The following is a 13,645-nucleotide window of genomic DNA, read 5'->3' on the forward strand; positions in this document are numbered from 1 at the left end:
TAGACCATTCAAGACTTTCAGACCACAGTTCAGTCTTCCTGCGAAATCCTGGTTTCTTCTTCATTCTTCTCCCCCAAAGTCAGGAACTTTCATCCCCAAAGTGGGGGTAGCTTCTGGACGTCTGAATTATTGAAGAGATGGTAGAGTGCTTTCAGAATCAGAGAGACAGTCTTCACTTGCATTACAAGCATCATAAAATGTCTTTTAATCTTATTCATCATCTCAGAAACCCGCTTGAGCCCCATTGTAGACAGTGCCCTTTGGTGGGGAAGGCAGTCTTCTCCCTGCTGCCTAGTTCTCTGCCTGGCACACGGGGGGATGTGCTCAGATGCCTCCACTGGCATCATCAATGCTAAACTGAGACCGAGGGCGTATTGACGAACACCAGCTTGTCTTTGCAGATGACTTTGCAGAGGATTGTCACTGCTTTTCTGTGAGCAGCATCACTTTTGCTGCATGCAGGGTTGGGGCCTTCTCAGTCCTGGCCTCCATACAGCCTGTTTCACGAGATGCACGGGAAGCCAGCAAACCTGCCTTTCCCCTGTAGCGTGGTCTGCGGGGGGCGAATGCAACAAGAAACTGAGAGCACATCTCTCTGAAGGGCACACTCACTAGGACCCGGTTCCCACTCTGCCCTCAGCAGCTTTATCCTAATTGTCAGTGGCACTCGGGCCTGCATCACATGGGTTTCTGTGGCTCCCAGCATTCATCGGATGAGGAATTTTGCTATTGGCTTGTTCTGCTTCCTTTGTGAACACAGTGTTTGTAATTCATTTTGCAGGTAGTTTTAGAAGCTTCACGCCAGTAATGGGGCTTTTGCCCATTTTTCCTGCTTGTTTTGGTCTTTTTTCATTTAGTGACAAAATGAATTAAAGTGTTTTTTTTGGTTTTCCTTTGTGTGCTTGTTCTGAAAAAAAATTGAGGTTTTCTTTGAACGTGAGAAGAAACTGATGGCTTCATGTTGTCCTCTGACCCGTTTTTATAGCATACGCTGTGCCCCGGGCCAAATGAGTTGCTGAGTCAATAAAACCTAATTTTCAGATATTCATCGCTGTGTTTCCTTTCCTTACTTTCGATTTTTGGGTGAAATCAGTGCACTCACAGAATGACTTGTCCTGGGACCTAGATTCATAGCTGTATTCACACAGAGCCCTGCCCAAGATTTATGTTTATGATATTATACTGAGTTGTGCCATTTACATGATTAGTTATGTCATTACTTTTAGGCTTAGATGATCCACTTTTGTGATTTGGGCTATGACACAGCGAAATGGTAGAACAAAAATACAAACTTAACAATGAAAGTATCTGTATGGAGACAGGTTCCAGACTGTTCACTGAATCCAGCAGAGGTAAACCGACTAACTGCCGTAACTACTAAATATAAAATAGGTGATGAGAATATACTGTACAGCACAGGGAATTATACCCATTATCTTGTAATAACAGATAATCGAATATAATCTTCGTAAGTACCGAATCACTATGCTGTATACCTGAAGCTAACACAATATTATAAATCAGCTATACTTCAATAAAAAAGAAGCGTTAATGGGATTTCTGTGAAAATTATAATTGCTTGCATTGCAAATCTCTGAACACAATTGTTTTAACCCCCCTTTTCCTCTGAAGTCACCAAACCTCCAGGGAGCACACTTTGGGAGCCTTTCCCTACTCTGGATGAGCGCATTTCTAGACCAGAAGTGGTGAATGGGGTACGGGTGGGAGGGGACTGGCCCTGGGTGACGTATAAAGAGAACAAAACCCAGAAACTGAAGAAATAACAGGTCTGGGCTTCTTGTTTGGGAGAGTTGGGGAATCAGGAATTGAAGCTGTGTCTCCTAAGTGTTTCTCTTTCTCCTTCCTCGTCCCTTACAGAGTAAAAGCCAGGGCTCCGTCTTTGTCCGGATCCATGCCCCATGGCAAGTGCTGGCCCGAGAGGCGGAATTCTTGAAGATCAAAGTTCCCACCAAGAAAGTATGAGCATGTTTCTTCTGGGTTTGGGGCCTCCTGAGGGCTGGCTGGGTGTGTGAATAGCGTCGGGAACAGGGCCAGCTGGGACCTGGGTTCTGCGGAGTTGGAATCACACTTGTCTCCCTGGGGACGCTAAGTTTGGGACAGTGGAGGAGACGAGGAAGAGATGGGAGGAGGGGCCGGGCTTGGGAGGTCGTGTCACCTCAAAGCACCGCCAGGACGTGCTCCATGAGAAGCTCGCGTTGCCCAGCTTCTTGATTTCTCTGTTACAGCCTCCTTCTCCCTCCCTCCCAGCATGGCCACGCACTTCTTTAGAGCGAGCGTAGCCATGAGAGCAGACCAGCAAGCCTTGCCGACTGGGCAGGCAGCCTGCGGGGAGAATAGCACCAGGCTTGCCATGAAGACACCTCTTCTGGTTGTGACTCTGTCACTAAGTGTGGTGTGACGGTGGGTTTCTGTAAAATGGAAGGTTATTTCTCACTCGGGTTGATCAAAGTCACCTGGGGAAAGTGTTCACAGTGCTTATGCCTGGACCCCGCCTGGGACTTTGATTTAGTTGGCTGGTATGGAATGAGGCTTTGGCATCAGTATTGTGGGAAAAAAAATCCCCAGGAGGTTTTGATGCACATCTGGGTTGAGAGCCACACAGTTCAGATGATTTTTGAGGTCCTTTTCAGCCATTGTAGTCTATGTATAACTTAAAAATTCCCCAAGGAATTCCTGGGTGACAGTTCCCTTGCATAAGAAAATCCAGCAAATACCTCCAAAGATAAAAGAAATGTGTCCACAGATTCACTCTTCTTTTTTTTTACTAGGTATTTTAGGAGAAAGGGGTGGTTATTGACTTTGGCTATTTGAGGCATCTCTAGAAAGGGCCCTGGAACAGGTGATACTCTAGTTTAACCATAAATGATCTATAGTTGATCTGTCTCTGTCTCTGACACACACACACACCCACCCACACACACCCATCAATAGTTTTACTTCCCAGGTGGTGACCCAGCTTTGCAGAGATCACGACTCCGGCATTCTCACTGCCGTTATCATACATGTTCACCGTCCCCGTCATTAACACAACTACATATTTGCTGCTTTCTACACAACCGCTATTACCACCCGCCTTCTCTCATCACCATCTCCACTATCAGTAGCCTGGTTATAGACAGAAGAACATTTGGATTAGCATCATTGGCTATGTGTACACCATCTTCGCTACAGCAGATCTGCTGTTCCCGTCAAAAATCACTCATCAGATATCGTCATGTGTGATGCTGTATCATGCACCCCTTATTCAAAACGGATGAAGTCTGTGGGTTCTGTCCTTATAGATCTGTTAAGGTGGATAACACATCCCCGGCAGGAGGACAAATAAGTATTGAACAATGAACAAGCCTGAGCATGAATATTAGCTACAAACATCTTGCCAGTAAAAGGTACATGTTTTGGGGCCACATGCCTGAGTGTCTTGGTTTCACGAGGACCACGCTGTGACCTTCTCCCCTTCAACTGCACCGCTCAGTTCTCTGTCTCCTGGTTTTTGACCCCTCACTCCCCACACCGCTGTCGCTGTCCTCCGGTGTAGGCACCATCTTGGCTCTGGACCTCTGCCCCTCCTCTGCTGATGGTCTCCCCATTTGATGGCCACGTGACCCAAGTCAGCTGTGGTGGAGGCGTCTGCTTCCCTCTGGGGGTGTCCTCACTTAACCAGCCTTCCCCTTTTCTTTCTCCTGTCTTCCTTCTGCCTTCAATATATATATATATCTATATATTTCTTCTCCTTTCTCTGGCTTATCTGAATATCTAACGTTCTCTTAATCTCTTCGGTTTGTAACTTGCTTCTTGTGTTTTTATCTGTGCTGGCTGATCCTTGGAAAGAAGGTGAGCAAACTTTAATGCCTCTGCTATTGCTTCTCTCCCCAGGACAATCCTTTCTGCGGGAAATATAGAGACTTAGAAGACGTGTGCATCCTTCTTCTCTCCCCGCTTTGTCCCTTCTCCTTCGCTGGGCTTCCATCCTTCCTTGCCCTCATGCTCTTCCATCCCTTCTTCCCTCTCCCTTCCATCTCTCTCCTGATGCCCTGATGCCGTCTCCTAGCCTCCCTCTCTGTTCCTTTATTTATTTATTTATTTTTAATTTTTTTGCGGTACGCGGGCCTCTCACCTCTGTGGCCTCTCCCGTTGCGGAGCACAGGCTCCGGATGCGCAGGCTCAGCGGCCATGGCTCACGGGCCCAGCCGCTCGGCGGCATGTGGGATCTTCCCGGACCGGGGCACGAACCCACGTCCCCTGCATCGGCAGGCGGACTCTCAACCGCTGCGCCACCAGGGAAGCCCCCCCTCTGTTCTTGGAACATCTGACCACACCTCTCTCTCTATCACCTTCTCCTTCACCTTTTTCACAGTCTCAGCCCCCAAGTAGTGCTGGTCCCTCTGGTCTGTGCTTGTCCTTCCACAGGCTCATGCCTATGGGCGCATAGTTTTTCTTATGTGACACAGCTGCCCTCAGAGCTTATGTGCCCCCATACACTAAGCCTATTGGAACTTACCATCCATCGTTTAGGAAGTACCTGCACTTGAATTTGCAGTTGAGATGATTAGAACAAGGACATATTATGACGCAGCCATCTCTGAATTGCCTTCCTTCTTTTTCTTTTTTTCATTCCTTTTTTTATAATTTAAATATATTTGACGTATAACCTTGTGTAAATTTTAGGTGTCCAACATGTTAATTTGATACACTCATAGACTGTAATATGATTGCCACTGTAGCGATAACTAGCCTCTCTGTCATGTTACATAATTATCCTTTCTTTTTAGTGGCTGGAATCACTAAATTCCGGACTCTTAGCAAGTTTGATGGTTATGATACACTATTGCTGTGTATATTCACTCTGCTGTGCATTAGATCTCTAGGGCTCATTTACTACCTGTTGCAAGTTTGTACCCTTAAATAGCATCTGTCCTATCCCTCCACCCCCATTCCCTGGTAACCACCATTTTCTCCTTGTTTTAACAAGTTTGGCTTTTTAGATTCCACGTATAAGTGACATCATACAGTACTTTTCTTTCCTTGACTTACTCACCTGGCATAATGTGCTTCAGGTCCAGCCACGGTGCTGCAAATGTCAGGGTTTCCTTCTTTCTCATGGCTGAATGATATTCCATTATATGTATGTGTGTGTGTGTACTTATATATATAATATGATCTTCTTTATGCATTCACCTGTTGATGGACCCTTAGGTTGTTTCTTCCCCTCCTTCCTTTTTATTTTGGAGGCACAGGGTGGTAGACACTGCATCAGTCGAGTCCTCGGAAGACTGGGCTTCTAGCCTTGGTTCTGCACTCACTTGCTGTGTGATTTGGGGATGTCACCTCATCTTCCAGAGCCTCAGTTTCCTCATCTGTGATGTGGGCATAGTAACACCTGCCCTGTTTTTCTTAGAAGGTTGTTGTAAGAATCCAGTTCTGGACTAGTGCTATGGAAACACAGGAGTTGACTACCGTGTCTGTGTTCTCAGACATTTATATGTGTATTCTCAATTCCTAGTTCCCCAGTCACCTTCCCTCCTGATGGAATAGGCAGCCAACACTGATGGAGCTCCCAGAGGAAGGGAGTCCGTGGAGAGACCCTGAAGGGCTCAGAAACCATCAGAGCCCTCAGAGTCTACAGCCAAGGGCACAACAGGAAGAAGGCACACACCCAGACATCCCAGCACAGATTAAATACTGTGTCAAGTAGCAGCCCATTAGCACAGCACAGATTCTGTCTGGGAGAATGCCGGTCCAGGGAGCAAAGCCAGGTGGTGGCCCTGATGAGCATCAGATGTATCAGAAGGAACTTTTCACCGTAGTGTCTAGGCCCCGGACTTCACACAGGTGGACCGTTCTGGCATCCTCTGCGGGCTCAGCCGCAGGGCCCCAGATCTCCTTTGTAGTCACAGAACGCAGCGGCTTGTAATTGACCTCCCAGGGGGTGTCGTAACCACGAGAAGGGGATATAACTGGGTATGCCGGGTGAGTGGGATGCCGATTCCAGGGGTGGGTGAGACCCAGTTCCTGGGGTGAGAAAGGAGCATGGTGGTGAGGACGAGATGGGGCCGTCTGCAGGGCTAGCGCTGAGTCCAGTGGCGTTTTCCCCTCTTTTTAATGGGCTTGGGAAGTGACTACGATGAGAGTAAACCACATTTGCAGACAGCCAGGTCCTGGCGTCAGGGGCGGGCGGGGAGCAAGACTGAGGCATGGGGTGGCGTCAGTCAGCATCCTCCGGGCTGATGGAGGCCGATGGAGGTTTGGATCATAACTCAGCAGGGTCCCGAGAGACCTGGAAGATGGGGAGGAAATCACAACATCAAGATCTCCAACCTGGACGAATCCTTAGTAATGCGTCCAGGGACACGGAGTCCTGAGCACAGATATTAACTGTGGGGGGGAGTCTTGGAAGGAAGGCTTTGTTTTCCAAAAACAACAACAGAAGAGCCAGTATTTTGTGAGGGACACTCGGCATCCTTGCACAGGAAGGGGGCAGGAAGGCCTGGCCTGAGCAACCTGGGACGGTTTGAAATGGATGCTTTCTCACCTCTGTTCTTTACCAAGGTGGTCGATATCTATGTTGATTTATCACTGACTTTTTTATATATATGAACGAGCACCCCGCCTCCGGGAGAACTGATGAAGACGAGGTAACAGAGTCCGTTCTGGTCACATTAACGAAAGCATGTTCATCCAGCCAGAGGCCACTAATTTCGGAGGAAGGGACATGCCTGGGATGGGTGCAAATCGCTTTCGTCCAGTCTGTCAAAGTTTTCGTCGCTTTGTTGATAGAATGACTGATATTACAGGGGTCACGTTTGCCGTCCCCAGGAGCCTGTAAGGACTTTAGCTTACGAGTTCTTCGCATGCGTGTAGATGCTGTTCACCTCCAGCCGGTGGTACCTTTATAGGAACGCAGGCTCAGAGCTCCCCTCATCTCCCAGACAGGACTAATGAGAGCCGTGGAGGGCTGCCGTAAGGAGAAGGGACCATGTATTCGGAGGCCTATCACAGAGGCGTAGCCTGTCTTACTGCTGTTTTCGGTATCGTCATTCGCGTGTGACGTGTGTAGGGCACACAGCTGGCACCGGATCGACACTGCTTCTCCCTGCTAGTTCTCTCCCCAGCAGCATTTGCAGTGTTGGGTCCAGTTCCTGAAATCTGCCCAGGCAGCCAGCGGCCCAGATGGGGACTCGCTGTAGAGGCAGGAATAGGTGGCCTCTGGACTGCGTGCTGGAGGACTCCTGTTTCTTAGAGCGTGGGTCCTTGGGGCATCGGTAAACATAATGGCTCCATGTGCGAGGTCTGCAGTGCAGTCATGGGGAAAGCCAACAGGAAGATTGCTCAGGCCCCATGGCACAGAGGCGAGAGCTCGAAGGTGCCCGTTTCAAAGGACAGACAGCCGGTGGGACAAGTGGAGACCTTGAGCTCCACCCCTTGCTCTCCCTCCACGAATCTGGGTTATGTGATTCACATCTCAGCCTATTTCCCCAAACAGGACTTGAGATGGATTACGACCAAAAGCATAAATACAAATGGATCATTTTGAAAGGGGACAAATAAAAAAGAATCATTAATTTGGGGGGACGTGGGAATTGCAGGGGAAATAATGATCGTAGAAATAAGAAAATAAGGGTGATGGATGCAAGTGAGACAAATACATTCTGAGCTTCCTGGTAGCCAAGGCAGAAAGGACTACGATTTACATAATCTGCAGAAATAAGCATCTGTTTGGTGAAAGGAGGCGAACTTTTTCCTGTTGCTAAAGCATAATTTTATGTAAAGGACATGAACAATATAAGGGACATATTTTCAGTAAATGTGAGTTTTTTATAAGGTGCTGGAATGTTCTTCCTATGGCCATTTCTTAAACTGATTCTGGGTAGAAACTGAGGATGTCATGTTTAACTGTAGTTCAGGAAAGGTTGTACTACCAAGTTATGTAGGTAGATTTCTGCCGCGCTAACTCAATTCAGGGATAAAGCTTAGAGCAGAAATGCCATTCAGGCTTTAATTCTCTCCGTGGAATCCATGTTTTGAAATCTTTTTTTTAATCTACTAAACTGCCTTTATTAAGGAATAATTCATCTTCTCATTTCCATGAACTGAAAACATATAGAACTGCCGTTAAGCATTTTCTGATGAGTGTGAGAAAATCAGTATTACCACGTTGGACTAATATAATTCCAGTTAAAAAGCAGAGAAACGTGACATTTTAGTTAGCTCGAGTGGCCCCTTAGGAGGAAAACGTTAATTCCATTAAGCTTTGTAAATTATTGGAAGTTGTTCTCAGTAACCTATTACTGGCTTTCTAGACATTCTGATCTGGTAACCATGACTTTTGCAAAAGTTGCACGGGAAGACCCTCCCCCAGATTCTGGTGTCCACCCAGCTTCAGGGGCCGCTCAGCCAGGCCAGGACCTGAGCACCTCTGCCTTCTCAGTTATCCAGATGTGAGGCTTGGATTAGTAAGGTTTCTCTAGAGAAACAGAACTAACAGGATATGTGTATGTACATATATTTTATATATATATATATATATATTTATTATGAGGAATTGGCCCAGGAGAGTATGCAGGCTGGGAGGTCCCATGGTCTGCTGCTGGCAAAGGTGGAGCCCCAGGAGAGCTGACGGTGTAAGTTCCAGTCCAAATGCCAGTAGGCTCGCGCCCAAGAAGAGCCAGTGTTTCAGTTTGAATCTGAAGGCAGGGAAAGGCTGATGTCCAGGTCAGCAGGCAGAAGGAGTCCCCTCCTACTTGCAGGAAGGTGAGGCTGTTTATTCTGTTCATGTCTTCAACCGATTGGATGAGGCCCACCCACGTTGCAGAGGGCTGTCTTTTTCATTCAGTCTACCCACTCAGATGGTAATCTCATCGGAAGACACCCTCAAAGACACACCCAAAAGAATGTTCAACCCAATGTCTAGGCATCCCTGTGGCCCAGTCAAGCTGACACATGAAATTAGCCATCGCAAGGCTTGTACTTTTTAAAATTAAATTAAATTTTTTTTTGGCTGTGTTGGGTCTTTGTTGCTGCGTGCAGGCTTTCTCTAACTGCAGTGAGCGGGGGCTACTCTTCTTTCCGTTGCACGGGCTTCTCATTGCGGTGGCTTCTCTTGTTGCGGAGCACGGGCTCTAGGCGCACGGGCTTCAGTAGTTGTGGCACGTGGGCTCAGTAGTTGTGGCTCGCAGGCTCTAGAGCACAGGCTCAGTCGTTGTGGCACACGGGCTTAGTTGCTCTGCAGCATATGGGATCTTCCTGGACCAGAGCTTGAACCTGTGTCCCCTGCTTTGGCAGGCAGATTCTTAACCACTGTGCCACCAGGGAAGCCCAAGGCTTGTACTTTTAAGGTCTGTAATCCTCTTTGTAGTGGGTTGAGTAGTGGTGTCCAGAAAAGACATGTCACAGTCCTAAGCCTGGAATTTGTGAATTTGATCTTATTTGGAAAAAGGGCCTTTGCAGATACAATTAGTTAAGGATCCCGAGAAGAGATCATCCTGGACTTAGTGGGGGGACTTGATTCCAGTGACAGGTGTCGTTATAAGAGAAAGAGATTTGAGACACACAGACACGGGGGAGAAGGCCATGTGAAGACAGAGGCAGAGACTGGAGCGATGTGGCCCTGAGCCGAGGAGTGCCTGCGGCCATCAGAGGTGGGAAGAGGCAAGGAGGCGCTCTCCCTTAGAGCCTTTGGAGGGAACGTAGCCCTGCCGAGATCTTGATTTCAGACTTGTGGCTTTCACGACTGTGAGAAAGTAAACTTCTGTTGTTTGAAGCCACCCAGTTTGTGACATTTTGTTATGGCAGCCGTAGGAAACTATTACAGCGTTCCCCTGGGCAGGAGAACAATAAGTAGACAGTCCTAGACCTGGTTCTCTGATAGGCTTGTTGGCTTGCTCTTCATCCCAAGAATCCACTTTGCATCTTCTAATTTTTTTTTTTTTTTTTTTGCGGTACACGGGCCTCTCACTGCTGTGGCCTCTCCCGTTGCGGAGCACAGGCTCCGGACACGCAGGCTCAGCGGCCATGGCTCACGGGCCCAGCCACTCCGCGGCATGTGGGATCTTCCCAGACCGGGGCACGAACCCGTGTCGCCTGCATCGGCAGGCGGACTCTCAACCACTGCGCCACCTGGGAAGCTCAGGCTTGCTCACTTCTTGATGCTGGGTTTTGAGGGTGTTTAGAGGAGTCTTTGTACAAGCGTCCTTCTGCATCTCCTTGGATGTCTCACATTCCGTCCTGCTTTGATGAGATTGGAGAGTCTAGGCGAGGCTCAATGTAGCACGGATTGTGGAAGGACACTCACTGTGGCTAAGAAGAGCTGCTTATTCAGTGCAACAACTGTTTTTCCATTTATAGTTCTGTTTCTAAGGATGATTGTTGGTTTAAGTGAAAACTTCTGCCTTGGTAAGAGGTATCTGTAAATAAGGGTGTTAACATGTTTAAAGCTTGAAGCATTTCATAATTCTTACCTTTGACTCTGAGGAGAAAGGTTCATAAAGCCACGCTCGATGATCAGTCAGTGATCAGTCAGAACAAAATATCTGAAAATGAAAAATCTTGTAACCATAGATACAAGTTGATAAATAGATAATTAAATGAATTGAGTAAATAGATAATTAAATGAAATGAATTAAATATAGCTAATGCTTCCTATGTGCTGTGTGCTTTGGTAAGAACCTTACGTGCATTATTTGTTTTTATCCTCATAGCAGTACTAGCTTTAGCCCCATTTTATAGATGAGGAAACTGAGGCTCAGAGCATTTAATAAACTTAACTGAAGTCACACAGCTTCAAGGAGGTAGATCGAGGACTCAAACTCATTTTGTCTGACTCCAAAGCCATGCTCCTACCCTCTCACTTTAGTGAAGAAGCTATACCTGGGCTGGAGGTGGCATGGTCTCAAAGTGTATTATTGTAGAATGATAGCCTTTTGTTTAAAAAATTTTCCATGGTCTAACAAACTGTAGAAACACTAAATATTAAAATTTATTTGACCAATTAAAAGTTCTAAAAACCCTGCAGTAAAGGAAATGGTTCAGCTTTGTTCAGCCCTTTTCCTGCTGAATGCCTGTTAATATCTTGGGGAACCAGTGGTCTGTAGAATGTACTCTGCAGTAATCCTAGGCTGGAGTGAACCAGAGCTGTAGCTGTTCACACTGGTCAGTTGTGGGTGGCACCTCCCCTTGCTGTCACTGCCTGTCCCCAAGCATTTGTTTTTAATAGCAGTGGAGCCGAGAGGGTCAGGTTTATATTTGCTATCTTCATGGGCTTTTTGGCGCCTGCTCTTTGATTGCCATTTAGATAGGCTGGAAAGAGCACAGAACACTCTGACTTATACTTTTTTGTTTTCTGTAATGCTTCTCATCTTCAAAATTCAGAAAAAAATGAATCGGTGCCACCTCCATGCTCTTGTTTCCCTGCGGAACCTGAGATGGCTCCTGGCCAACTTGCGGACATGCACTCAGGCCTGGCAAGACCGCAGGCCATGGGCTGTTAGCAGACAGGCCCGACTCAGGGCTCACAGACAGTGATGCCCAAAATAGGAAAACGTGTAATGGGAAATGAACTTGAATTTTTAAAAATTAACTTGTTTTTAGGCTCATGATTGAAAAAAATGGAAAGAGAAGTGGTGCTTTTCTCTTTGAAAGCCTCAAGTCATGTCCAGCTGAACTGGGGCAGCTCCTGCCAGATGGGCTGGGACCTGGGACCCTGGACCCTGGACCCTGTGCGGGTGGCGCTGAGAGCAGAGGGCAGTGGATAGAATTTGTCATCCAATGTTGGGCCCTTCTGAGGGTGAGAGAGCTACTCATAATCCTGCCAGGACAACGGTGGTAAGCCAGCACTGTGCTGAGTAACTGGGCTCTTAGTAGGAGATGTGGGAGTGGGCGGCCTGGCTTGGCCGTGGCTGCCTCTGGGGGTGGATGGGAGGGGCCTGCGGGAGGAGAGAGGGAGACAAGAGGAGGAGGCAGTCAGCTTCTGGTACCTGGAGCTCACGGCAGAATTCTTCTTACCCAGGAAGAACTGGCCTCAGTGATGTGCTGGTGCATAACGGCTCTTGAGATCTGGTACATTTTCAGAAACTTTGCAAGCTGGTCTTTGCACCATTGATGATTGAAATTGGCCACGGTGGGCGTATATACACCACGCAAACCAGTGAAGGTTGCAAATCAGCCACTCGACCCTCCACACCCAGGTGGTTGGTAAGCGTTTACCAGCTTACAATGATCAGAGCCCCAAGAATGGGGACAGGGTGCACAGTCAAAGAGTGCCATCATGGACTAGAGCTGTCCTGTGCCGGGACAGGCCGGAACCCGAGGGTGTCGTGTGATCCCTGCCATGGATATTAAAGGGCTACTGGTCGGAGAGGGGCCGGGAATGACGCTGTCTCCGCAGGGCCTCTAAATGGATGCCGTGTCTGTCACCTCTGACACAGAAAGGAACTTCCCACCACTGCCCACTTTGGCACTCCGCCCCAGGCACACCGATCCTCCAAAAATACCAAGCCTGTTTCCCTCTCAGGGCCTTTTGCTTGCCCTTCCCTCTGCCTGGGGACCTCCAGGTAGTGCAGGACGCCTTGTCCCACCACAGCAGGGTCTCTGCCCGGACAGACATCCCCGACCGCCCTGTGTGAAGTGTATTCTGTCTCTCTCCATCCTCCTCCTCTTGTTGTTTTCTTTCTAACACTCAGCGCTGCTGGGTACTGAGTAGCATATTTGTATCTTTGTTTTATTGTCCCCATCGGCACTACACTGGAAGCTCCAGGAGGGCAGGGGGGTTTCGCCCTGTCGGCAGCACCTAGAACAGGGCCTGGTACAGAGCAAGCACTAAATCAGTATTTGTTAATGAATGAACAAATGGATCACACGTACCAGGCCTGATTCATTGGTGGTGGCTTACCGGAGAGTGATGCTGAGATGGGTTCTGAAGCTCCATCCAAGGGCATTGGAAGGAGTGCCGTGATCCCTCAGGGCTGTCTGTAAGGTCGGGGGAGATAGCACCATGGTACATGTACCATAGCGGCCGTCCCTGATCTGGGTCCTCAGTAGCCCCTTCAGTTACCAAAAGCATTTAGGAAGAGTGTAATTGTACCCGGAATGGCTGTGTATAAGGGGTCCTAGCCCTTTGAAAGGTCACATTTTTCATCCACCCATCCATCCATCCATCCATCCATCCATCCATCCATCCATCCATCTATCCATCCATCCACACAGTGAATAGTTATTGAGTATCACTATGTCTGAGATACTCTGCTGATGGCAGGTGATGCAGTGGTGACTGCAACTGGTCCTGGCCCCATGTGGCTTCGGCGTGGGGAGGATTCAGAAGTCATGTAGCTGTTGATGAGCTTGGAGGCACCAACAGAAGAAAAAGAGCAGGATAGACAAAGAGCCAACCAGAGGAGACCAATGTTGATGGGGGCCAGGGTGCAAGAAGGGGCCATCTGAACTGAGACCAGAGGGCTGGGTAGGAGTTTACCAGGTTGGGGGGCAGGTGAGAACCTTCCTGGGCTAGGGAAGGGCATGTCCTCCAGCCCCAAGGTAAGAAAACCCCAGCCCGTGCGGGGAACCGGGAGGAGGCGAGGCCAGTGCGCGCGGCGTGGAGACTGCGGGCGGTGGGTAGGGCGGGGTGACGGCTGAG

General features: G+C 48.3%; 1 protein-coding gene across 1 annotated transcript in view; it reads left to right on the forward strand.

Annotated features, from left to right (window-relative positions):
• The window catches only part of ANO2 (anoctamin 2), a gene marked incomplete at both ends in the record, with an annotated part of 323,071 nt that overhangs the window by 55,033 nt on the left and 254,393 nt on the right, over window positions 1–13,645 (forward strand). The window contains one exon of the mRNA XM_079714644.1: window positions 1,879–1,977. Coding sequence (XP_079570770.1) covers window positions 1,879–1,977 — 99 coding nt within the window. The remainder of the gene's footprint in view (window positions 1–1,878; window positions 1,978–13,645) is intronic.

The sequence above is a fragment of the Hyperoodon ampullatus genome (assembly GCF_949752795.1).
Source record: "Hyperoodon ampullatus genome assembly, chromosome: 11".
Taxonomy (NCBI): domain Eukaryota; kingdom Metazoa; phylum Chordata; class Mammalia; order Artiodactyla; family Ziphiidae; genus Hyperoodon; species Hyperoodon ampullatus.